The sequence below is a fragment of the Anopheles coluzzii genome, chromosome 2, assembly GCF_943734685.1.
Source record: "Anopheles coluzzii chromosome 2, AcolN3, whole genome shotgun sequence".
NCBI classification, from domain to species: Eukaryota; Metazoa; Arthropoda; class Insecta; order Diptera; family Culicidae; genus Anopheles; species Anopheles coluzzii.
Window position 1 is genome coordinate 49,646,526 of NC_064670.1, and position 25,659 is coordinate 49,672,184.

Sequence of the window (25,659 nt, forward strand, 5' to 3'; positions counted from 1 at the left end):
GCCTTACATGCCGCTGCACGCTGCTGACATACTGTAAGACTCGCGGTGGCTATGGCTGATGTTTGCAATGCGTCTGCCGACACGTCGCCGTTGCAATTTCGTTCCGGTAACGAGGCGCGGTGCCAGCCGGCATCGGTGCTGCTCAAAACCGTGCCACTCTCCGCCCCGCTTTTCATTTCATCTCATTACCGTGCAAAACACGGGATTCGCGCAGGGAGAAGGAGGGTGGAGCTGTAGAAAAGATTTACCAGCAAATTTATTTATTATTTCAATTCAATTTATATAAATTTCATATTTACATCCCATTTGCAAGAAAGGGGAGGCACACGGGAGCGTCTAGGCACGGCCAGTAATGAGGTGCGGCAGCGTACATAATTGAAGCATTGAAGCATCCGCTTGTTGGATCCGATGTTTCCGCCACCGCCGGAATGGATCCCACATACACACACACTCATACAGAACCCGTGGCCCGGCCTGCGCGGGACCTGTGAGTCATCTTTGCGCAAGTTTGCGCAAATCGGATCGTTTATTAACTGCCGCGCAAGTGTCATCGTGGGACGCTTCTGCTACCGTACGGGCGGGCGGGTGGGCGACCGGGCGGGTGTGCGCGCGCATGCCACGATTTTCGCGTTCACGTGATGCGGCGGCGCGGTTCTTGTTTGCGAATGTGAATTCGAGCGGGCGAGCTTTTCTGTGCGATGCGCGCGTCAATTACTGGGTGAGAACATAAGTAGTGATTAATAGATGTGCCGGGGGAAGGTACTGAAGTACTGAAAAAAAAACCCAACCGAGAAGAGCTTCCCGGAAGAAGGACAGCCATTCGGAGGAGTGCAAGAATTAGGAAGCAGAAAGCTAAAACACGTCCAAATGTGTCTCCTCGGATTGGCGGGTGTGACTAATAATGCTGCCGGTTGCCGATGGCAAACAGTCGCGAGCCCGCGCGGCTGTGGGCTGCACATTCGTGGGCAGATAATTGGGAAGCAAATCAATTCCCACGTTTGAGACGCGTTAGAAGTAAAACAAAATTAAAAAAGAAGGTTGTGAAATGGCAGCGAGTGAAAACATAAATTAACCAAACAAACGCATTTGCGCTCGGTAACAAAATTCTTCATTTCTTCAGCCGCGCGATCCAATTAACCTTGCGCGAGGGTGCAGTTGGGCAATTAGTGTGGGGTAGAGAACGGTCCGAGAAAACAGTCCAGGGCGTCAAATCCAGCGGCAGGGCCGATCGACGCCCGGTTCCACTTCCGGGCAAGCGTACAATGTCTACCATCCGTGCACAACCCGTGAAAGTGGAGAAAAGGTGTGGAACCAACACTCGTAACCCAATCATATGGTCCGTCCCGTCCGTCCATATTTCCTTCTAAGGTTTGGCTGGCCTATCTCTCTCGCCGCCCACACCCCCTCCCGGGCTCGCCCCATTCGTTGCCTATCGAGTGTCAATCAAAATTCTTTCACTCCACTAAAAATCGACAATTTACGCGGTGAGACGGGCCTGCGGATGGTTCCACTCGACCGGATTAGCCAAGGGTTTGGGAGTACTGGCGTGCACTGGACGCTGCTTTTGTTGCAGTGCCGGGAGTCGGGAAGCCACTGGCCGACTGGCTTTCCCAAATAAATAATTCAACATTTTCCATCCAAGGAGTCAATTATTCTTCCCGCGTGTCTTAGCATTTAACTGCGCGCGCACAGCAAACGAAACGAAACCGCGGCTTGGGGGAACCTCTTGAGCGGAATCTTGCGCGATCGCGCGCTTTCTTTCAGCGCTGCGAGTGGTGGCCACACGCCGTAACGCACACAAGAGGGTGTGTGTGTGTGTGCGGCTTTTGGAGCTAGACGACACGCCAACTCGTGTGGAAACAAAGGCTGCCCCAAAGTCGGCGATCAAGTCGATCATGCTAGGGACTCGTAGGTTCGGTCGGTTCAATTTTTGGCTAGATTTTTTCCCATCGCCAACGCGCTAACGAACCCCTCCCGTTTTGGGAAGGGCGGGTGTCTTGGCCGGGGGTCGTCCGGGGGTTGGAGATTGTCTCAAAGTTTGCAGTGTCCGTGCGCGGATCTACTGTGACGATCGATCGACCGCGGATCGTCCGCAAATTGGCAGTTTTGACATACAGCTTAATGTTATACAATCGCCCATCGGTGCGAGACTGGACCGATGATGTGATTTTAGCGCGAACGTGGGGGGAAAAAGGGTGTGTGTGTGTGTGAATGGAAGGTATGCGGCAGGGCACGGCCAAAGACAAAAGCGAATCATTATTTTAAGCCCCGCTCTGGTGTGCGCGGGCTTACGAATGCTTTGCGAGGGAAGTGCGATAAATGGCGATTCTAGCAGGGGACGGCGATCATGTCTCTGTGGCGGACGACGCGGACTGAGACGGTGGAAGTTTCTGGGTGGAGCTGGCGCGATTCGATCGCACCAGATCAACGAGACGGCAAAACGGCAAACATCCAGCCATTCAAACGCGGATCGGTGAAAGGCACCGGTATGGTGCAGCGATCATGCATGATCGGGCCGCGAACGGACCCCGGCTTCGATCCGCTTATGAGCGATGTAGAACGATATGGAGCTGGACAGATGAACAAACTGTTAACAAACTTGTTAATTTAAATCGAGTGATCGGGGAGAAAGGGAGTCGTGGCCCCCGCGGACATGATTTTTCCATCGCTTTCACGGCACGGCACAAGGGCAAGGTGCACTTCGGGCAGATGCACTGTGGGGAGGGAGTAGTGGAGGACGGAGGTCGCTCGCGGGTGTTTGTCTCCCGAGCGGCCCCTCAGCCGATGATGTATATCTGGATCAACAAGGGCTACATGAACGCGCAATTTGTTAGCGTTCGAAGGGGGGAGCGTTAAGGAGGCAATCGTTCGCATTCGTACCGATGATTGCCGCACGATCAACAATGACAATCATATCTGGAAATGAACATGTTAACGGACATTTCTCTCTCTCTGGCTCGCTCTGGACGCAGTGCACGATCACGATGGGTTGGCATTTGGGAACGTCTGCGAGAAACGGTGGTTTCACCACCTTCAATCTAACCCGTCCCGTGGTATGGTTTTACCCCTAGACACTAGAGGGCAGAAAATGAGCGATCGCGCCAATTCTACGCGGCACAACAGGACATGCGGGGTGTAATAAATATGTTCCAACCCGAAGCAGGTTGTGGACCGATACCCTCGGCTCCCGCTGTGATCGGCCAGCTGCACCAGAACCGTGTCCATCGTGACGTGTCACTCTGAATCGGGGAGCGGTTCGTCGTTTCACGCTTCCCGATCGTTTTCCCGATCGATTATGAGAACGCTGCGCACACATAGGTGGGAGCCAACCTGCGGGATAATTAACTGCCTCGGTGTCGTGTAGCCCCGTCGCGGAAACAAGCGGAAGGGAGCTCCAGGAGCCACCGACAAGACAAACGATCCGATGATCTGTCAGGACGATGGACGGACATCTCGAGCAGCTCGATATCGCCCTTTGCTCGACATTCTACTCGGACTGTCTAGTCCTTTAGGGAAAGTGGCGTGGAAGGTTTTTTTTTCTCGCTGGCTGAAAGAAAGAGCGTGTTCGGCGCGGTGCACCAACACATGATACTAATTTATAGCCCTCCGATCTGTGGCACAGGAAACGCTTTTTCCGTTCGCGAAATTCCCAGCGGCCAGGGCCGGCGCGTAGCGAATAAATTGCATTTGACAGATTTTCCCATCGGCATCTGGTGCGTGAGATGCAGCAAAAAAAAGAAGAAGAAAAAGAATAAGAAGAGCTTTAACATGAAGCAAACATGATCGACCGAGGGGAAACGAGCAAATAAAACACCGTTTGGTGGATGATAAACAGCGAACGCTCGATTTCACCCGAGAAAGTGAGATCGCGCACGGTGCAGACGCGTCTTCTGGCAGCCGAACAGCGAACAGCTCAACGGCTCATCGAAGGCAGCACATCTTCAGAGCCACTTGTCGCATTCCTTGCGACGACTCCAGTGTCCTTCCACAGAGGAGAGAGGTAGGCAGGGGGGGTCCCCCTGTGGAACGACGAGCGAGGATGCGATTGCCACCGAAACGCCAGAATCGGCACAGATCCCACCGGGGCGATATCGCTGGCCAGAGTTTGTCCGTCGTTGTCGGCAGTTGATGGTGGGCAATAAAATACACCAAATACGGCACTGGCTGTAAATTATCCAAATGCTCCTTCTCCTCCTCCTGTGGCCTGTTCCTCCAAACAGTCCGAGGAGGTTTAAAAGTGGGTGGTTGTGTTGCAGCGCAGGACAGAGGGAAGAGCTTCTTTTCGATAGTTCGCCACAGCGCAAAGGAAGCAAGCACCGGTTCGCACAGTCAAGAGCGATGTGCTGATGCTCGCTGATAGTGTGGTGATAGTGTGTGGAAAATAAACACATTCGCTTCGACGCGTCGCGACCGCAAGGGGGAAGCAAAATGGCACCGGCAGAGCGTGTGGCGTGACGGTCCGTGCAAGCGCGTTGAAATATTATAATGAATTATTGTATTATTATTATAATTATGTGTTAGGTGGACGTTGCGTTGTGCTGTTTAGCGGCAACAGTGAGCCCGCCCCTGTCCCCTGTCGTCCAACCTGAGCCAGGCGCTTCTTCCGTTATCGCTCCGATACATCTCGATCCTGCTGCTGCTGCTTCTGCTCTCTCTCTCTCACTCTTGGTCAGCGCCAAAGACACAAAAATCGGACACCTTCATTTCGCGAGCACTGGGAGAAGCAGGCGGAAGAGCAGCCCGGCTGGGATGCTCCCAACGCGACCCGTGGCGGCTGTCATCGCGGTGGCGTATATGGCGCAATAAATTGGATGTCACGAATATGCTAATGTTCACGGTGGCTCCACCATGTCCGAATTGGGGTACTCCAAGGTGCGAAAAGAAATGGGGCCGAGCCGATCGAGCGAGCTTTCGATCGTGGTTTAATTTAGACACACGTCGTCGATAGGCACTTCCCCATCCCCCTCTTGGAACGACTGCTCTTGGAACAGTGACGACGCAGCTTTTCACCCACATTTGCGCATCGCATGCTGCCTTATCTTGTAAGAACGGGGAGAAGCAAACAAAAAAAAATGGATACGAATGTACACTTACCGTTTGCACAGGGACCACCCTTTTCGCAGGGTACGCGCGGAAACTCGCAGTGACGGCCGGCGCGACCGGGCGGACAGTGACAGTAGTAGCCGCCCGGCGTGTTCAAACACTGACCCTCGATACACGGTGACGATACGCAATGATCTTTGGCCTCCTGCGAAAAAAAAAGAAAAGGTGGAAAAAAGGAAAACGCAAAAAAGGTTAACAAATTGTGGATTGAGCGCACGGCGGCAATTAGAATGCATATGATAGTGGGCAATAAAATATTTCTGCCCGCTCTTGGCAAAGGCGGGCGGGGGGCACAAAACGGCACCGCGAACCGATACGATGATCGCCCGATACCGCGGTAGAAGTTTTGTTTATGTTGAACGAGCATAAAATCAAATTTTTATGGTAATGTTAGCCATCGGAAAGTGGTCGAAGCGGTGCGTCCCGGGACAGGTTGGTGGTTCAGCGCCTCCGCCCCCTCTGCCAACTGTGGCCTACAGCCTCGGGATGCGACAGAATGGTATTTAATTGGAGTGGGGCCGACATCGGGACCGTTTGAGCAACACACTCAGCTCGGATTATGATATTATCGCTCGTAGCTGAGCGCCGAATCCAGCAGCAGCAACAGCAGCAGCGATGAAAAGAAGCATTAACAACACGACCCAAAGGAAACGAAAGCTGGTCCCTTTACCCGAGCCGGACACAATTTGGTGGCTGGTGGTGATCGTGCGAAGAATGCGCTTTGCTTAAAAATAGAACACAATCTTCGGCATGGGGACACACACACACACACACACACTTTTCGCTCCATTCTAGTATCCAGCTAATCTGATTAGCGATCGATCAGGACGGTCGGGAGGGGAGACGAACGGTATGGTCGTTCGGTGGCCACGGTCAGGTGACGTTTTAATCGGCAACTTTTGACGTTTGTCGGGCCGGTGTCAAATACGAGGTGGATGATGAAGATAAGCAGCCGGAGAGGCCAGAAAAAGGTAATCAAACAGAGCAAAACGCCGTACGGCTGCGCGTAATAAATCGATCCCGATTATATGCCCGGTACAAGGGGCGTGAGAATGGCCGTGTCGTGACACTTGTTACATTTAACACCTTTGGGCCGAGACACGGTCCTTTCTCTGGCGGCCATTCCTGGATTCGGACGGTTCGAAAATTGTCAATCAATATTTGGAATCTTAAGACGCTTTACCGAATGTATGGGGGAGGGGGAGAAGCAGCAAAAGCTTCTTATGTGAGCTGGCAAGGCATGGTTCCAACCGACGAAATTGGGGAACACATGCCGGGAGAAAACAAAACGAGCGTGATATGGAAGGAAAGCGTAAAGTGAAAGATGGTGCACCGCACGGTTGTCGAGTAGGAGTAGACAATATCGCATTAACGCTAAGTTTTGCATTTCTCTGCTTTGTTTTTTTTTTTGACTGACAGTAAGCTGGCCCCAGTCTCCGGACACACACACACACACACACACACGGACTGGTTCGGGATTTAATCGATTATCGATATTCGCGCCTGCCCTGCTCAGTCAAACCCGGGGGGGATCAAACGAGCGCGCTTCTCACCTGTCTCCAAAATGAGCCCACCGGTTTTTAACACCCCACCGCCAGCCGAAATGGCTGTCCCAGCTTAAGGGTGCCGGCATTTGACCACCCCACCCTCGATGTGCGCCTTTAAAATGATCCCCCCTTGCGCTACCCCATTGCACCGCCGACTGTCAACTAAGACAACGAGTACAGGTTTGCTTGTTAAATGAGTCGCTTCGGTGCAGTTTTGGTCGTGGCCGGCGAGCTCCCACGGCACCCAGCAACCGCTTCCGGCTAGTGCTACAGTTTGTTAACGTTGTTGTTGTTGTTGTTATCGGGTGGCAGGCAACTGGGGCCTTTCCCGACACTCGCAGGAGTGATTTAATTTAATGATCCACTCTCGGCAAGGGAGAACCAATTCGTTAGCAATGATTTAATTTGGCCCCGTATTTGGTGCGCCGACCAGCCGCCCTCCCGCTCCCCTCCTCTCCCGGTAGCGGTTGTGAACCCGAGTGGTTGCTAAGAATGCTGGGCGACGGTCTTGAGAAATTTGCCGGTGACGATGAGAGTGGCTGGATGTTTTCGGCATCAACGGATGCTGACCGGAGGGTGGGCGATGCTACACATTTTTCTCACCAAGCGCAAACCTTTCTCTTGCTCGTGTGAAGGTAAAGCGATACTGGTGTGTTGTGGTTTGTCTTTTTTTGCCAGCGCTTGATTTTCGGCACTTGACAGTGTTAAGGGTGCGGTAGGATTTGTTTGCTAGCAGCAGAAGCAAAGCAGCATCTGCTAAACGGGGGTGATTTTTGGTGTGGAACGTTACACCGATTCAAACAGGGATGGTTAATTGCTGCCGCTTGGCAGGAGTTAGGTGCGTGTATCGGCTTACCGGGTGCGAAGATTAACGACCGGTTCGTGCCATCCATGCGCGGGCACCATTCGCCGCTAACACGAAATGTAATGCAAGAAAAATCAATCACCCGCACTGCGAACTATTTATGGGAATGGCGTTCCCCCCCTGGTGTGTCGGCGGAGGTGTGAATCGACTACCAAAATTGGAGCTCCTTTTCAGCATTCCAATTATTATTTCTGATGGGATGCATCGTCAAGCTGCACTATGCCGTGTGGAGCAGCTGATGAAAACATGCAAATAAATCCTCCAACTCCAACCCAGAGCACGATATCCCGCTGTGCCACGATCAATCAAACTCATCTAACCTAACGAGACGGCTGCTGCGCCGACCAACAAACCGTTGGACGTCAGCGTTAGAGAAGACGAACCCAATCTCCCAATCGATTGCGTTCGATCGCGAAAAAAAAAAAAATACACCCCGGTCCAACCCAACCAGGTTGAAAATATCAATCCCGCCGATAACATGACACATTCATCCAATTACGCAAGCTACATAATGAAATGCTCCAACACTGCGTCCGACAAGCGTCCTTTATGCGCCAAACGGCTGCGAGCGAGCGAGGGAGAGATGTTAATCAATTAGCGTCTAGCATTTGCTGTTTCCGGAAAAGCGCACACCAGCGCCACGAGTTTGCACACCTTGTTTTTTCTTCTCGATCTCTCGATCGATCGGTTGTATTTGTGCGCACCAAAAAACCGCAACCCTTTCTAAACCGAGCGCGAAACGCTTTCTTCTGCCCCGCCGGCGGGAGCAGTTACACTACTCGCATTTGTTTCGCGAGGTCGTCGTCGCCGACCGAGTGAACGGTGCGAAATAACCTTTCGGGTGAGTTTGATTTGTTGTACATAATTGCCCTGCCAGGGTGTGTGTGTGTGTGCGAGTGCGGGGGGATACACAGCGCTCACAGGCCATAATGGAACCGTATCGATCGACTGCAGCGACACTACAGTGCAGTGCACCGGCGCAAGTGCAAGCGCTACTAGCAGGCAGCAGGTGCATTCACCGGTCCCGTTTGCCCCGCCACTGAGCCCACCTGTCGCGGGCGCTGGTGCATTTTTATATTACATTTAAAATAATTTATTTATTTCATTTCAAGCCAGCAGCTGACCGGCCGGGGCTGGGGCTTTTAAATGCTTCTTGCACCGCACCGGTAGCGCCGCAGCGCGCATTTGTTCGGTCCGCCGTGCCGTGCCCAGGGGTTCGTGTTTGTTCGCATGTTCGCATGCGCCCTTCTACCCGTCAAACCCTGTGCCCGTGCTACGCCGCCTCAATCCCCCCCCCCCTGCCAACGGTTTGGGACGGGCACAAAATCCGTGCTATTTCGTAATCGGTATCAGAGGAAGGAGGCTAAGAAGGTAGTGAGGGTACGCCTCTATACGGCCGCACGATCGACGGGGACGGACGACCGTGGCGCAAGTGTGGCGTTTTGCAGTCTCTAGTGTGTGAGAGATAATAAAAAGGCGAATAACATATTAAATCTTGAACCGTCACTCTAGTCAACATTTCAACGGGATTGCAGCGCACCGGAGGGGCCAGTTGCCGTTTTGCCCGACGAGATGGTTTGTCTTTGCTGTATTTCTCTTTCTGTATGTGTGTGTGCTTGTGCAAACCGGTAGTGTAGGTACGAAGAGCCGCTGCACTCGGTGGCACCATTTGGTGGATTCGCGAAAAACTGCACGACCATTGCGTACGCAATGTAAACGTATGTGTGTGTGCGGGGTGAAAAAAATTGACATCACAGCATAACTCTCTACAAGCACTTGCGGCCTGACGCTGCACTGCAAACGGCGGACAAACGGGACCACTCGGGTACCGCCGAGAGGCGGTGGGAAAAAAATACTGAACAGGAGCACGGGAAAACAAGTGCAGACGATATCACTGCAACCGCACCAAACAGGTTCAGCAGAAGAACGTTGCAGGCAATCGTACAAGCTTTCAAACAGCTCGCTTAGCTACCCTCCCCTCGAACTCTGGGGTGGGTTCTCGGCATGTGCTGTTGGGGATGTGCCACCCCAAAAGTTGGTCGACAATGTGAATCGCCTGTTGGGAGCTTAGGATGGCCGAAGGTCTAACTTGTCTCGTTACGTTCCCGCTCTAAGCTAGTGATAGTTTCATTTGCATACTCATTAAGTGTCACTTGTTTGCGGGTCTCAGTGCTGGGCAGTGTCGAGGGCCGACGGCAGAAGGGAAGCTGTAGAGCCGGGGACCCGCAGAAGCCCTCTGGCGGGCGGCGGTAGGATATGGCCATCACAATCGGCATTAAATACGTACGCTGGGTGCTACTGCATTTCTAATATCCGTTCTCCTTTTTTGTTCCCGCTTTGGTTTACGACCAGGTACGACACATGTCCCGGGGCCCGAGACGGATTAGACGGATTGATCGCCTTAAGAAGGGAACGGTATTACTTACGATGAAAAACGCCAGTTACACGGGAATAACTGTTTGCTGTTTGCTCGAGGTACGCGATATGTATGCAAAATATTTCGAAAAAAAGAAGCACCTCAGAGAATAGGGCACGAAGATGGGCTTCGCGGATCGGAGCTGCTGGCTCGAGATATTATCCGGCTTGTTGATTCAAGAATTCATGAGCTGATAAATGGTTTTAACGCAAAGACAAATTGCTTCCAATCCGATCCTCGCCAACCAGATAGACGGCTGCTGCTGCTGCTTGCTACCAGTTCCTAGCGAGCCTTTCCGCTTATGCTAGTCTCTCATCATGACCACCATCATCATCATCATCATCACCATCACCAGTGGTGTATTTATACATTTGTTTCCCTCACTTCGTGCTTACACGTTCACGCATTTGTCCCAGCATTAAGCTGGCTTGTATACCTTCCCTTCCTTCGGTTTGATGGGTTTTGTTTTGCTTTAACCATTCCGCGCCTCTGCGGCACCACTCCCCGGCACATCCTTCTCAACTGTTCCGAAACAGCTTCGCTATTATCTTTTTATATCTTTATAAATTAATTTTTATTTTATGACCGTTCATTTACATTGGGGCAGCGGTTTGTGGCCACGGGGAAGCAGATGGCACCGTGCGCCGCGCCCGGGAGGACACGATGCTAAAAAAACCGACACGCAAATCATAAATATTTAAAGGGACTTCCATCTCTCCGTGCTGCGGCGAAGGTGGCGACCGTATTTAAACCGGAGGAGGAAAAATAAAATCAGAAAAGCATTTCACTGCAGGCTGGCGGGACACAAACACGCGCACGCACACACGCATTCCGGGATTTGAGAATGAATTCCCAGCCCCCGCGGCAAGACGCTGGCTCGAGTGGGTGGTCAGAGGAAGGGCGTTTTTTGGGACGAGAAGGGACACACAAACGGCCAGATTTCACCTTGTTGCCCAAATGATTCTGCCGATCGAACAAACGAAGCTTTCCCCCCGAGATTTACGGACCGCGCGCGGCCCCGAAGCGAAGCAACGAGGAAAGGTAACAAGATATTATTGTGTGTTAAGTTCGTTAAATGGCTTGTGGCGCGGTGTCCCGTCCTGGTCGTGGGGTGCGATGTGTTGGCGTGTTTTGTGTTGCATTATGTTGACACGTTGTATTGTGTGTGTAAATGGTTGCTGGGATGGGAGACGGGGGCAATGGGAGGCGGCGGACGCAATTCCTCGTTTGTCAACCGATCGGTGGTCAATCTGTCATCCGCCAAGAGGCTAACACAAAAAAGGCTCCCAGTGTCCTATTTGTTATCGCGCTTTGCTCTGGTAGGTTTTCTGCATCTTGTGTGCCAGATCTGCTCCGTCCCGGCGGAGCTGGTGGGCTGGGACGCAGCCAAAGGGGTTTCACATAATTATCGGAAGTATTATTATGTTAAGTCGTTCCCTGTCTCCTGGCTCGGACTGCTTCACACTGTCACAGTGCGCGCGTTCCGTTGTGGTGGGTGTCATTCGTCATGGGTGACAATACGTGAGGCGAGTTCTCCCTTCGGCTGTGGTCTCGTTTTGGTATTGAAGAAAAATGAAACGAAAATGTTGCAAGCCATGGTTTCCCTCTACCCTCACCCACTATGGGGGGATATTTTGAGCCACTCGGGACAAAGCTGACAAGACGTTAGCTTTATCTTGTGGGACAAAATTTCTGTCCGGCTTGAGCCGTAGGTATCGAGATGAATGGACAGCGCGACAACCCATCATCCGTTGCTGTGCTGCGTGGTCCGCGGCCCGATGATCGAACGTAGGCGATGCGTCCAATTAGCTAGCACGATTCAATGCAAGCGACCCCAAAATAAGGAGTAAAAAGCGCGACTGTCAGCAAGAAGCATAATAAATAATCATATATTACGCGGCCGGAGCCATTAGAACCGTTAGCGCAAAGCGTTGTCCCGTTGACGGTCATTAGAGCATCAAAAGACTTCAATGCGACAGCTGCAACGAACTCCTGCTTTCCATGCTTGCCGCAATGGTTGGCCCGTATTGGCATGTAAATTACGTTAAATTTGTTTGAAACTTTAAAAAAGAAAACACACAGCCTTCACATAGGCGTTTTTTCTTGCTGACGCACTTACCTCGCACAGCGTGCCCGAAAATCCGAGCGGGCAGATGCACTTGAAGTTACCGATGAAGTCGACACATTCGCCACCGTTACGGCAGGGAAAGTTGGCACACTCGTTGATGTCGGTGCTGCAATCGCGACCTGTGGAGGAAAGCATAAACGGAAGATTAATACCGCAGCTCTGTAATGTTGATTTCATTACTACGCTGATTCATTTGAGTAGATTTAATCCCTGCCTTACTGGTCCGTTAGAATAGGAAAAGAACGTTAGTGGCAACAAGACGAAAACACGGGGCGCTCCCGTTCCCATTCCCCCTCCCTCCCTCCCCTAATCAAATAGAGAAAAAGAGATGAAAATTTGTTGAATGTAATGAACATATTTCATCGGCCTAAGTCCACGGTCGTCTTTTCTTCGCCTGCTCGTTCCCGGCGGTATTGCCGCCGCGGTTGCTCTTCTTTGTTGCTGCTTCTTCACGTCACCACAATATAAAAGCACACCCGTTTTCTTACACAATCCCAGTCCAGCACTTGAGGGGCTTTTTTATCAGGTGCCACAGCGTTGGTTCGTTCGCTCGTTCGTTCGTTCGTTCGTGTACCAGCGGACCGGCGCATTCAAGGTTTAATAGATGATATTTTAAAAAGCTCAAGATTAATCAAAAATATAAAAACCACGCTACCGGAATATGATTATTATCGTGGCGCGAGAAGGCGCGCTAAGAAAACCCGCCCGGTAACCGTCATTTGTAGCGAATTTGAATACACGCGGCCGTACACAAGGGGGCGGTAAGGGGTAATCGGAGTGGTGGCCCCATGAAGGGTACATTTTATTAATATCTTTTCGCGCTCAATAGTTCGTTTCATGTTGGATGTTGTGTGGAGCCTTTTTTTAATGCTGCTGCTGTTGTCGTTGTTGTTGTTGTTGGGACTGGGGTATTCATCCCTTTTTTCACTCCGGTATTCAGCTCACAGACGTTAAGCAGCCGGGTGGTACGAGACCATGGAATGGTTGTTAATTTGTCTTTGCATTTATGAGAAATTGGAAGCATTATTATTTTAAATACATTTAAACGAACAACATTTGTTGCGCCGGGGCTGGGAAGAAACGGACGGACCCACTTCGGGATGCATTCGTTGAAGTGTAAAGCAGCAGCAGCAGCAGCAGTAGCCTCATTACCGATTGGAAACGATGGGATTAGGGCTGCATATTGGTGCAGTTTGAATGAAATTATCATTAGTAAGACATTATCGTGACTAGCTTAATAGCCAGCGAACGGTCCACGCGGTGGGAAATTAATATGTATCATTTCCCTTTCCACTGGCACGCACAGGTATGCGAGACAAAGCGTGGAAAAATCAAACCAGCAGGAAGATCGCGCTGCATGTGCGAGCAAGCACGATCGTGGAACGATTGATCGTACACCCCGTACACATGACAGCCCGCAGTGTTTTCAATTTTGACAGACCGCGGCACCGGCATCGCTACAATTACGATTCTAATTGACAGCGGGAGTAGATCGGGAGCAGACGAGGAGGCTCATCTTGTTTGTGGAGGCTGCCAGCAAAACTACCGCATACTGCGATCGTTGTATCGGCGGGATTCCCTGTTCACGCACAGCGGTACTCCAATCAACGGGCAAACACCGCCGATTAGCTGCCGGTTTGATTAATTGAAATTAGACGACAACTGGAACTCGTCGGACCAGCAAAGTGTGTGTGTGTGTGGTTCCGAAAAACGAAACGAACCATAAACAACAGATCACGCCCGACACAACAACGCAACGTAGGGGTCGTGAAGCAGCAGGTAGGTTGCACGAATTTCCCGCACAAATTAAGTCAAACAATTTACCCATCCACGCGGTCAAATAGGGGAACCCATCCGGGCAGCCTCGTACCGTACCGGCGATGTTTTGGGGCAAAACAGGTACAAAATGGTACCCATGAGGGCACACTTGAAGCTGAGACTCCTGTTGGTAGCGTTTGATTGATGAATTATGCCACTTCCAGCTGTGCTACCTATGGCAAGCGCCTTCAGGCTTCGGTTAGTGGCCATTTGTGTTTGGCTGTATGCGTAATTTCATTTAGCTGGGAGTTTTTGTTTCGGTGCTAGCGTCACGTCCAGCCAGTTATTTCGTTGGAGCCGGGCAGTCGATCATCATAAATCATGAACGCTTCCGGGAGACAAATTGTTCGAAGGCCTGCTGGCTCTCCTCGGGGCGCGGTCTAGGGGAGCACTCAGCTCATAATTACCTGTATATCCAACGGCGCAAGCGCAATGGTAATCGTTGACCAGATCGATACAGGTGGCGCCATTCTTGCACTTGCCAACGCAGTCGTCCAGATTCTTGGCGCAGGTCGGACCGCCCCAACCCTCCAGGCAGGTGCACTGGAACGAACCGGGCAGATTGCGACACGATTCCGCATTTATGCAGGGTCCCAGGCCGGACGCGACGTTCGACTCGCATTCATCGACATCTGCGGATAAGGGACAAGCGATAGATGGTAAGAGACAGAGAGAAAGAAAGCGTTAGAAGACGAGCAGCTCAAGTGTGAACTAAGATCGCACACCGGCCTCGAACCACTCACCGTTCTGGCAGGTGTCTCCGGTCCACTGCGGTGGACATTCGCAGCGAAACTTGCCGATCAGATCGATACAAGTGCCACCGTTTCGGCACGGTGCATCGGCACATTCGTCGATATCTGGAAGTGAAAAAAAAAGACAAACATAAAAAGGGTGAGATAAGAAAAGCCGAAGAAAAGAGCTAAATTGCAGCCGTATCGATCGAAGAGAATGCAGGCGCTAATGAATGGTGGTGCAAATGAGGGGCAAGGGTATGTGCCGTCACACCATGTTGGCCTCCGTGCTTTGCTATGATCGATCGTTATATGATAAAATGGGACAATCAAACAGGGAAACTGGCCGAGACCTGTGACCGTTATCGTGCCGTTATCGTGGACGAATCTCCTGCAGTGCAAACGTGCCAGGAAGTGTCTTTCGTTCGCCTTTCACACAGACCTCCATGTCAAACGCGGTCGTATTATGACGTTTTGGGGTCGATGGGTTTGAGCGAGTAGCTGGCGAGTTGATTGGAGCTCCCTTGGAAGCGTCTGGCACACTACCGTGATGGGGCTGACCGCAATTTCGGCCCGGGATAACGCATGACGTGGTAATTAGCTCGGCCAAGAATGACCGGCGAGCGCACGATCTAGATCCGTTCGGGCTCGTGGCACACTCTGCCGTCAGGATTGCAGAGACCCGGGAGGGATGCCTTTCAATTTGGCACAGGGCGGATGCTGGAAGAGAAGGACGCTGCAGGGGCAAGCTGGCGATGTTCAGGCCCGGTATCAAAACGGTACGCGTGATTGGCGCTCCTTCACCCCAGCTCTAACGAAAGCAAATGGCGGCCGGATGTCAGATGTCAAGTGGCGTTGCTTTGTTTTGGGTTTGATTGGGAATGAATTCTCCCGTGTCCATTGCCCCCCCCCCCCCCCCCCCCCAACTACGCCTTACCGGTCTGCATTCGCCTGCGTTTTGTCGGCTCTCTCCCCCACAAACCGTTTTTGATGGATGATTAATTGGGCGCTCGTACATCTTGACGGCACCCGACGGTCCTCCGCGGCCTGGTGTTTTATTTTTATTTTACCTTTTTTCCCCCAGGATGCGGTGGCTGCTGTCAGGTTTGGGCGAAAAGAGCGAGTCGGAAATCAAAGCAGTAGTAAACAGTCAAATACTGCCGCCCTCGGATGCTGGTACTACGGTTGCACGTTTCCCTTTACGCGGGGCTGTGTGAAAGATTGGTTCCTTGTTGCTTGCGTCGCTTGGCTTGGGCTGCGGCTGTTGCCACAACCACAGAACCGTTCTGTCGGTGTAGAGGGTGATTGCGCTACAACTAGTCGCGCGGGATGTGCGCGGGATGTGCAAACAAGCATGCAAAGGTAGAAATCCCTTTTCAATCCCATGCAAAAGGAGAGGAACGCCACCACAAAACTACCGTGCAACCGCACCCGGTCGCGTGAAAGGGGTTGCGCGTGGGGTCGTGGTTGCCTTTCTGCTTTTAAATGTGCTGTCTTGTGCTCCCTTCCCCCCGGGGGCCCCAACACGACGGTGGCGGCCCAATTGGTCTTTGCGGTTGTTGGTAACGAGATTGATTCAATCAGCATAAATACACATACACACAGAAGTTCTTGGGGGTACTTCGGCGCACTCGAACGTGTGGTTGTAACATGCATTCACATCGATTCGTTTGTGCACGGGATGTGCATGGGGAAATTACAATTTATTTTCTAGAAAATATGCTGCCTCCTTGCTGTCACCCGGCTCGCAAGGCTATAGGGAAGGGTTGGAGCGCCACCGCGGTAATGTCGTGGTATCTTGCTGTCGCGGTAATGGGTGATGGGGGTCGAAAAGCGTCGTTGGTGGTGGTGGCGGTGGTGAATCAGCGCCAGAGCAGCGCCATATCTCGCCCGATCGCTCGAGGGACAGCCCGCGGGGCACACAGAAGCGACAAACTTGCAGCAGTCATTTATTCAAATTAAAAAATATTTACAATTCAATGGGAAATAAATACACACGTTCTTGACTCTTGGGCTCTTGGGCTCTGCAATCTTCTTCGTTCGGCGTAGGGCGAGGACAAGCGAATATGCAATCGCGGGAACGTGTGGTGTCGTCAAGGACTTGTCTTCGATTGCTTTAATTTGGTGCCGGGAATCAAATGGAGCTCGAAGCCTGTGAGTATGTGTCGTGGCTAAGCCTCTGCGGATGTTCGTTAGCTACCGGTGTTTTGTGCACTCGCCTCAAGTGCGGTCCTGGGATGGAATTCAATAGTAGCGATCGTTACCAACAGGGCGAGGGAAAATAAAATGACTCGCTCACACGTTCCTACTCGATAATCCATCCGGACGATCCGGCTGCCCCAATCCCGTCAGACGGGTACGGTGTTGTTATGCTATTTGTACAACGATTAGGAGCGTCGACCGTGGACCGTTTGGGTCGTTTCCGCAAGATTTATGCTCTTCGTGTCCGGACTCCGGCTGATGCGTGGTTCGTCCCGGAGAAGAAGCAAGATAAATTCGCGCAATAATTAGGTGGCGCGGAAGTCCGTCGGATGTCAACCGCGGTGAGAAAACAAGCAGCCACAGGCCACACCTTGTCAGCGTTTGCCGCCAAAGAGCCGCAATTATCGTCATAATTGATCGTCGAACGGCGACGGCGAGTGATCGCTACCGCTAAACGATCGATCTTGTTAGCATGTGCACGTTTTGTGACGAAAAATGGCAATGCGACGGCAGAGCAGTGTGGTTGGATTTCTTTTTGGAGAATAATTTTAATATTTTTATTTGGAGCACCCGCAGCGTGAAAATCATTCAAATTATGCACACGACTACGCACAAAAAAGCACAACACAAACTCGCCTTGCAGTCGCTTTCCCAACCGAACCGGCGCTCATCACATAAAAATTCGTCATTTCGTTCTATCGGTGATCGGTTTTTAATAATGTCCAATTTTTCGAAGTTTGCTTTTCGGTCTATCCTTCCTGTGCGCTCGCCGGGCCCGGGCCTGGTCGATGTGTCGGTGTTGCGATCGATGAGTGAGCAATAAATAATAAATTTAATGCGCCAGAGATGAAGTCTTCACAGCTTCGGATTGGCGTTCGGTGCGAGAATTATGTAAATAAGCGCAGTTGGGCGCAGTGCGCGCTCGATTGGAAGCGTGTGCGGTTTGATTGAGCCACACAACCGGGCCACAAAAGGTACAAACTATCCTCCCCCTCCCCAGCCATCCCGGTGAAAAGGAAGTAAGGCTTATGGCAGGTTTTGGGCAACCGCAACGAATGCTGATTCTGATGCTTTCCGGTGCCTTTTCTACCCCTTTTTTACCGCTTGTGTGTGTGGCACACTCGTTCTCTAATGAAGTGAAGATCAACGGCACTTTTCATGCTCGCGTTAGCTGCGGTTGTGTGGAAATCTGGCTCCCAAAATACAGAAAAAAGGAAGACATTCTCTTTCTCAATCGTGAACCCTTTAGGGTCGCTGGCTAGACGTATGGCCGTGAAATTGCTAATAAATCCACGTTCGGTGATCGATGCTCGGTCTAGCTCGTTTACCCTGGAACAAAGTGTGCGCGTGTGTCGAACGGATTATCCATTTACTCGTCCCGTGGAGGAAATGTTTAATGTTTAAATAATAATCGAACCAAGCGTGCTGTAAAGTTTGTGCTGTTGCTTCTCGTTTTTCCTCAAGAATGTTTTTGAGTAAAAAAAGGTTCGTTTCTTCACTCGAAGCTCTCTATCCTAGAACACCATCGTGCCGGTAGAATGGGACAGAATTGGTCAAAGAAAATTATGAATACAATAATTTAGAATAATTAGCGTGTAGTTTGGGGGTTCCTTTGGAGGTTCTGAAACGAACATTTCTTTGTGCTGCTTCAATTTGTTTGGAGCGGAGACTATGTTCTTTTCGTTCGTTTTAAAAAAGAACCACATTAAAATCGCATCGCACTGAACTGTAAATGTCTATGATAGAAATGCCTCGTTACGTACGGTTTGGTGTTTTCTTCTTTATTTTACTACCCAAGCCCTAAAAACGCGAGGACAGTACAACGTCGATACATAAACACTTTGAACGGAGGTACATCAAACGTCAAAAGCACACAAGCGAAAGAGAAATAAGCGCACAATGTCTTAAAGGGAGTCTTGAAATTTGTCAGTTGTGTGATTAATGGTTGAAATCTGAAATTGAAATGAAACGTAGCGGAACGGCACGAAAGGCAATGGACGAATCCTTCGATGGGAGATGTTTCCATCAACATAGCTGAAATACAGGCTAAACAGGGTATACTTACTTATCTCACAAGTCGGCCCCGTCCATCCGGGTGCACAGGTACAGACGAAATCTTTCATTGGCTGGGGACCACCGGCGGATGGTGCCGGAAGCCCAGCGGAAGACGACGAGGAGCCCGACTTGGCTTGATCCTTCGAGTCGAGCGTACCGGAGCCGGAACCGGCGGAGGAACCGCCGCCCGCACCGGCAGCACTGCGTCCGAACGGTTTGCCCATCGAAGACATGCCGCGCATCCCGCGCACTACGATGGAAGCAACGGTGGAGGAAGCGACGGCAGCCGATTTGTCGTTTCCGGTTAGCGTACAAGTGCCGCCATTTTTGCACGGTTGAGGCGCACACGGATGCTCGACGATTTCGCACCGGGTGCCCGAGAGTCCTTCGGCGCACGTGCACCGGTACTGGTCCGGTGCCGTGTTTTCACACGTGCCACCGTGCATGCACGGCTCGTGCGTGCCGCAGTAGTTGAGATCTGCCCGGGAATGAAGAAAAAGAGAGAATGTTATACACAGTGTGTGAAGTAAAATGGGTAAAACATACAACAGAAAAATATGTATGTATTGTATTATAAAAAAAAACATGAACGCAAAACGAACCAAAAGAGGATTATTGTTTTCGTGGGAGATAAACACTCGTGTGACCTCGAAAAAGAAAAAAAAACAAGTTCTCAATATACAGACAGTTGGTATCATGTGCGGAAGTGGTAACAGTTGTCCGTAATCGTTCCGGACACTTGTTGGATTTTCTTGCCCTTTACCAGTATGATCATGTGCGCACACGCGCTCTTTTCACGCACCCAAAAGCCTAACAGCAGCACAACACACTCGAGAACAACAACGCGTGCACGCGTGCGCGCGTTCGAGTGTTCTTTCACCCAACCTGTCGGCCACTGCATTAATCGCGAGTAAGATGAAACGATCGGCAAGTGTTTATGAGTGTTTTTTCCCCTCGTTTGCAGTGCATCATCGCAGATTTCCCCCCTCCTCTTTCGGTCATGTGGCACACGCCGCCGACGGTCAAACAAAAAAAGGGTTTCTGTTGCCGTTGTTCCTGCTGCGGCTTCCCCTCGTCGCATATGTTAATCGCGCTCGGGCAATTATGACGGCACATGAATAGGGATGTAATTGATCGCAATTACGCCGTGGCTGTGCGTGCGGGATGGTAGCGGACAGTAACCCCGTCCGTTTGTTGATCAAAACCATAACTACCGCCGACGGTTTTACAAGTGTGTTTCCTCCGCCAGGTTCGTGCCCTTCCCGCTTCCGCACTGCTGATTGATCGATTTGACAATTTCGGCACCCTTTATTTACTTGCTTCATTTGCAGTTGCTGTTCTGTGCGGCCAACTTCCGTGTTTCTTTTTTTTAGTTAGCTTTCCAGCAACCCCTTGGTGGTTTGCGACAGACAAAACCGGTAACCAAATATAGTGCCGGGGGAACAAACCGTTTCTCCAGTCTTCATGTGCGCAAGGGAAAGGGCGCAAAACGTGACATATACGCGGTTACCCTCTTAGGACCCTAACTGTTTTTTAGGGTTCGCGATGTCAGACCACACAAAAAAACAACCCGGGACTGATTTATGGGATTTGTCATCGCAAACTCATCCCTTACTATCTCGCTACAAACGGAAGGTCTGAGGGTTTTCGGTCTCCGATGTAGTGTTTGTTGAAATGTGCGTTTGGGTTTCACAAGCGACACTATTATTCTTCGACAACAGCGCAATCGACCAGGATCGGCCCATCGGACGGTTAAATCGATGACCTATAATATCCTGTTTCTCGATGGGGGAGACCTTCCGCTGCGGTTGGGGTTCAATGTAAAATTGCACTTGAAGTCACATATATTAGCGAGTTGTAGGGCGTATCCATAAAAAATGAAGTTTGTGTGTGTGTGTGTGTGTGTTTGAGCCCATCTGGGTGGGTTTGGAAGAAATTGTACATTGCATATCGAACTGGTTTCAGTCGTGCGTGTGGCGTGTGCACACGTTCCCAAGACTCTTACTTTTCGGGGGGACCGTTTTGGCTCTTTCAGTCAGGCAGATACGAAAATTGCTTTACCGAGCAATATTCTATCGCCGAGCGATAAGATTAAACAATAAAAAATTAAATTTCGACTTAATTAGGTTTCTTTTCCAGGTTCGTCGCTTCCTTTCGCGCGCGCTCTGTCTCTCCCGTTGGTTTAGCGTATTGCGTGCCGCCCTGTTCGTATCTTCGGTTTCCAGTTTCGTTGCTTTAGATTGCAACGAGCGGATAGTGTGCCTTCGCCTCGATTAAGAAAGGGATGGGGAGGAAAGGAGGGAGAGTTTTGGGTTCCAAATGGCGAGTTAAAACAAGGGAAATTTATTATTAATCGATTAATTAAAAGTAATGGTGACCGTGGCCTTCTGAAGCTATGATGGCCAAAAAAAAAAAAATGAATCCCATCCATTACATGGTGTGTATGTGTGTGTGTGAATGTTCAAGTTTTAGGGTCATTTTTTTGTGGATGCCTTATTTGCTGCTCTCTCGCCCCAAAAGGGCTCACTTTAGAAAAGACTTATGAAGGCGTTTTAATTTCCCCATAAAGAGCTTTAGTGCAGCATCGCATCGGAGTGGCGCGATATGCTTTCTTCCGTTTGTTTCTTCGTTGTTTCGCCATTTTGTGTTGCGAGCGACCACCGTGTGCCGGTAATTACCCCAAAAATGATCGGCATTTAATTACTGGAGCAGCGAGGAAGAGTTGGCGCAGTGAGTGTAGCGGAGATTGAAATCGATTTGATTTTTCATCGAAATTAACTAGCATTAGGGCGACAACGGGAAAGCGACGGGGACGGGTTTCTAGTACCTTCGTATTGCACTGTCTGCGTGCGAAAGTAGTGGCTCCGTTGCATACTTTGAAGGAAAATAGGATGCGCTAGAGAAAATAGCACATTTCGAGTTGAAAGAAGAAAACTGAACCGGATGCCGGCCAATCCCGGAAGTCCGGTTTTTAGGAAGGGGATTGGATTGCGCACTTCAGATCGCCCCGCATACACTTACCTTGATCGCAGAGGATTCCACCCCAGTTCGTATCACAGATGCACTGCCATGCACTTCCGTTGCAGTAGCCGTGGCGGCAGCCCGGGTACACCATGCACTCGTTACACAGTGGACCACGCCATCCGGGTCGGCATCTGTAAAAGCGAACGAAGAGAAATGAGACACATTTTTAGAGTTGATATCATTTAAAGAGGTGCGTGCTGAATATTGTAGGAAAAAAAACACACAAAGCAAGACGCATTCCTATTGATTGCACGTGGGCACGAACAAAAGCCGACATTCATCGATCAAAGGGACCGTTTTTGAAAGTAATTATTCAATGCTGCCTGCAATTGTGGTGCCTGCAATTACTCCACCAAACGTGGTGCCGCGCGCAAGTGACAAAAGCGTGCTTCTTTCTGCACATTTCTGCTTGATCGTGTAGTAGTTTGAGAAGTGGATTGAGAAGAAAAAAGCACGCATTGGCACCATCCAAAATGTGCCGTCGAGCACAAGTGTGTTTGTGTTTGCAGTTCCCACTCTCCTACAACGCCTTGTGTCGCTGAGTGACCACGATCGAGTGGTGCCACTACGGGGGGATCTTGAAGCTTTTTGTCCCGAACACAGTCCGAAACAGTCTGAATCTCGAACGATGGCGATGATGGCAATCGATTGCTTTCGGTACCGTTTAGGTGATATGAGTTCATCGGTAAATGAGTGCTCACTTCCAGGTGGGTCGAGCATTTTATTCCTCTTTTAGAAAATGGTCCCCGACGATCGCGACCCGTACGTGACGGCTTTCGAATCGGTGGTGCTCGATCATTAGGCCAGCGGGCAGATCGAGCCCCGGAGTAGCGTCGTGTGGCATTTTGGGGTCGGGGGTAGTTTTTGTTTGGCATCCAATACACTTAGGTACGCGCCGTGAACAGCCCAAAGGGAGGCAAGTCTTTGTGTGCAGCGGGCTTTTTTGTTGTTGTAGTGCTTAACAATTAGCACGCACCGCCAACTAGGGGCCTGCGCCGTCGATGAGTTAAAGATCGCCACTTGAAGAAGCAGTGAAGAAAGTTGGGTCAAGCGGCGGTGGGAGGAATGTAAATGATTTAAAACTACTCGAAAACGATACGCACAGTCGGTATTGCTGCAGGATGAGTTGGTTGCCCTTTTTTGGGGTATTTGTGGTAAATGGTGGGATAGTGGATTCTTTGTATTTATTCATGAATGAAATCGCTAAAAACCTATAACAAGCAACTAACTAAACTAAAAGGGAAACAATGTATCCCGTTGTGAACAGTTTCGTCATGCTTAATTGGCAAGACGCGTCACCACACCGGTGACAAACTGCTAGAAAATTTGATTGGTTCATCGATAAAAATCGAACCACGCTCAATGATGAATGATGGCCTGTTCATGAGATCATTAAACAAAAACCCGTTCACTACCGAAAACGTGCAACCGTCGAGTAAATGTAAAAGCCCACCATCGACGATTTGCAGTTGCCTTGAGATGGTCTGCTTATCTTTTCGTAAGCTAACACACAAAAAGAAGTAAAAAAAAAACCGCCCAATGCCGATGTTCGCTCACTAAATCCTGCGGTGGGAAAAAAGCTCAATCGACAGTAATCGGGACGCGATTTAGGCAGCTCTCGCGCGACTCGCTGGATACCAATGTTTGTGCAGGCGGCAGGAGTGGAAGTGCTATGCTTCTGTTTGTTTTCTCGTTCCAGCCCCGCGGGGCCGGCTCGCGGGAAGACCTATACACACCAAACGCCAAAATCTAACACCGCGGACCGCGCTTCATAAAGCAAAGAAGTGTTTTGTTTGATGTTGGACGGAACAGCGCTCTTTAACAAACACTCACACAGAGACACACACACACAGATGCAGTCACAAATACAGGCCCAAATCACAGCGATGACGGTGCGCAGGAAGCAAACAGCCCAGTCGTCCGAACTGGGGAGACAAAAATCGCGCCGAGGACGAACCGAAAAAGAGCAGGAAAAATAATACACAAACTAAACTGAGATGATCCCACCGCTTCCATCTTTTGCCGGGGCATGCGGAACGGATTTCGGTGTTTTAACGTTTCGTTTTCTCCCTCCCCTCAAGCAACCATTTAGTCTTGGCTTAACGAGGGTCAAACGAATGACTCAAACGAATCTATCGGCAAGGCGGCGAACCCGGTGCTGCTGGGAAGTGCCTGTAGCGTTTTCTCTCCTTCTTCTACATTTCTGTTGGAGGCAAATAAAATGTCCACCTTCGAAAGCGAGGTATCCAGTACCGCGCCAGTTGCCGGTCCAGGTTAAGGTATTTGAATATGCCACCCCCCGCCTCTCCTTTTTGTGGCGTGTTTCGGTTCCTTTTTTTCCGCTGCGCTGTCGAAATTCCGGCGGTGCTTTTGGCGTGCCCGTGCACGTTAATTAATAACGCTCAAGAGAGCGATCGAGCAGGACAATTCCGGAGGCGCATTTACGATTTAGCAAACCGGCGAACCGTGTCGCGAAGGAGGATATGTATTTAAATGAGGCATCCTTGTGTCATTGGTCGGTCGGGCCTTCGTGCTTCTTTCCTTGGGCGTTCGGGCCAAATGTGCCCCCCGTGTCTGACGATTCGAAAAATGTGCTGATCGTGCATTTGCTTCGGTTCTGTCTAACGGTGGACTGAGATCAGATTGTGCAAGATCTCGGGCCAAATTCCTGGATCTGTACTATCGTGAGAATGAATTGCCGTTGCTGTCGGGCTCGTTTCGGGCGCAAATGTAAAGCAGACAAATGATGCCAAAACAAAAGGGCAAAACAGTGGAAAACTAATTCGGCTACAATTTCCCCGCCGACCGTTTGATATGGCCCGACTCTGTCAAAACATTATCGTTAGTAATCAAGGGGAACATGCTTCGGGCATGGGGTTGGAACGTGTACTGGTACTGTTTCCAATCGATCCCGATCGTTCGAATCCTGACACCGATTGCCCGCTCGATCGGGCCAACGTATCCAATTACGACATCAAAGCCCGGGCTCGCTATTATACAACGGCAACATGGGTTCGCACGATCAAAAGCATCCGATCGGTGACGCGCGGGCGTTGAAGTGGAAATGTCCAGCACACCGTTTCTTCGCTGGCATGATGCTTCCGCAGTACACCGCAAGGCGGCGCCACAGGCAGGATCGGTTGTAAAATCAACACGAACCAACCTACCGGGTCCTGTGAACGTTGCCCGGGGTGCCCGAAGTTGATCGGGGCTATGTTTTCAGAATTGAGCCGGCTCGCTTTATGGCCGCTGACAGGGAGTCTCTCCAAAAAACAATTACCGCACAAAGTTCCCGCAAAAAAGATACCCACTTTCCGCACGGCCCGCACCGAACTGTCTCTGCCTTTTTGCTCCCTTCCAGCGTGGAATCGGGTTACACAATGTTGGCCACAGGGAAAAAGGAGGGACGGTACAGCAGCAACAAAAAAAGGAGCCAAGAGAGCGAGATATGGAAGTACAAATAACTTTCAGCGGGCCCGCAGTGGACAATCAATTACAAACATGGATCTCCCCATTTATGCTTCAGCACTTTGGAGTTTACCCGACAGGGGGGGGAGACGTGTTGGTAAGATGATACCAACGGCGCGGACAGGACAAAGGCGGACGGACGCAGGGAGGCGCGCGTTTTGGGGTGTTTTATGATTTATGTGCCCACGGGAATGGGAAGCCGGGGCCGGGTGGGCTTTCTGGGCGAGTGCGTCAATCAACGTGAACCGACGACCGACCGACTGACCGAAAAGATAACAATGCTTCCCATTTTTTGTTTGCGT

General features: G+C 50.7%; 1 protein-coding gene across 1 annotated transcript in view; it reads right to left on the reverse strand.

Annotated features, from left to right (window-relative positions):
- LOC120948665 (protein serrate) overlaps positions 1 to 25,659 on the reverse strand; it is a 103,170-nt gene that overhangs the window by 8,140 nt on the left and 69,371 nt on the right. The window contains exons 8-13 of the mRNA XM_040365265.2: positions 21,887 to 22,020; positions 18,876 to 19,343; positions 14,621 to 14,734; positions 14,285 to 14,509; positions 12,051 to 12,178; positions 5,095 to 5,248 (exon numbers count right to left, since the gene is read on the reverse strand). Coding sequence (XP_040221199.2) covers positions 5,095 to 5,248; positions 12,051 to 12,178; positions 14,285 to 14,509; positions 14,621 to 14,734; positions 18,876 to 19,343; positions 21,887 to 22,020 — 1,223 coding nt within the window. The remainder of the gene's footprint in view (positions 1 to 5,094; positions 5,249 to 12,050; positions 12,179 to 14,284; positions 14,510 to 14,620; positions 14,735 to 18,875; positions 19,344 to 21,886; positions 22,021 to 25,659) is intronic.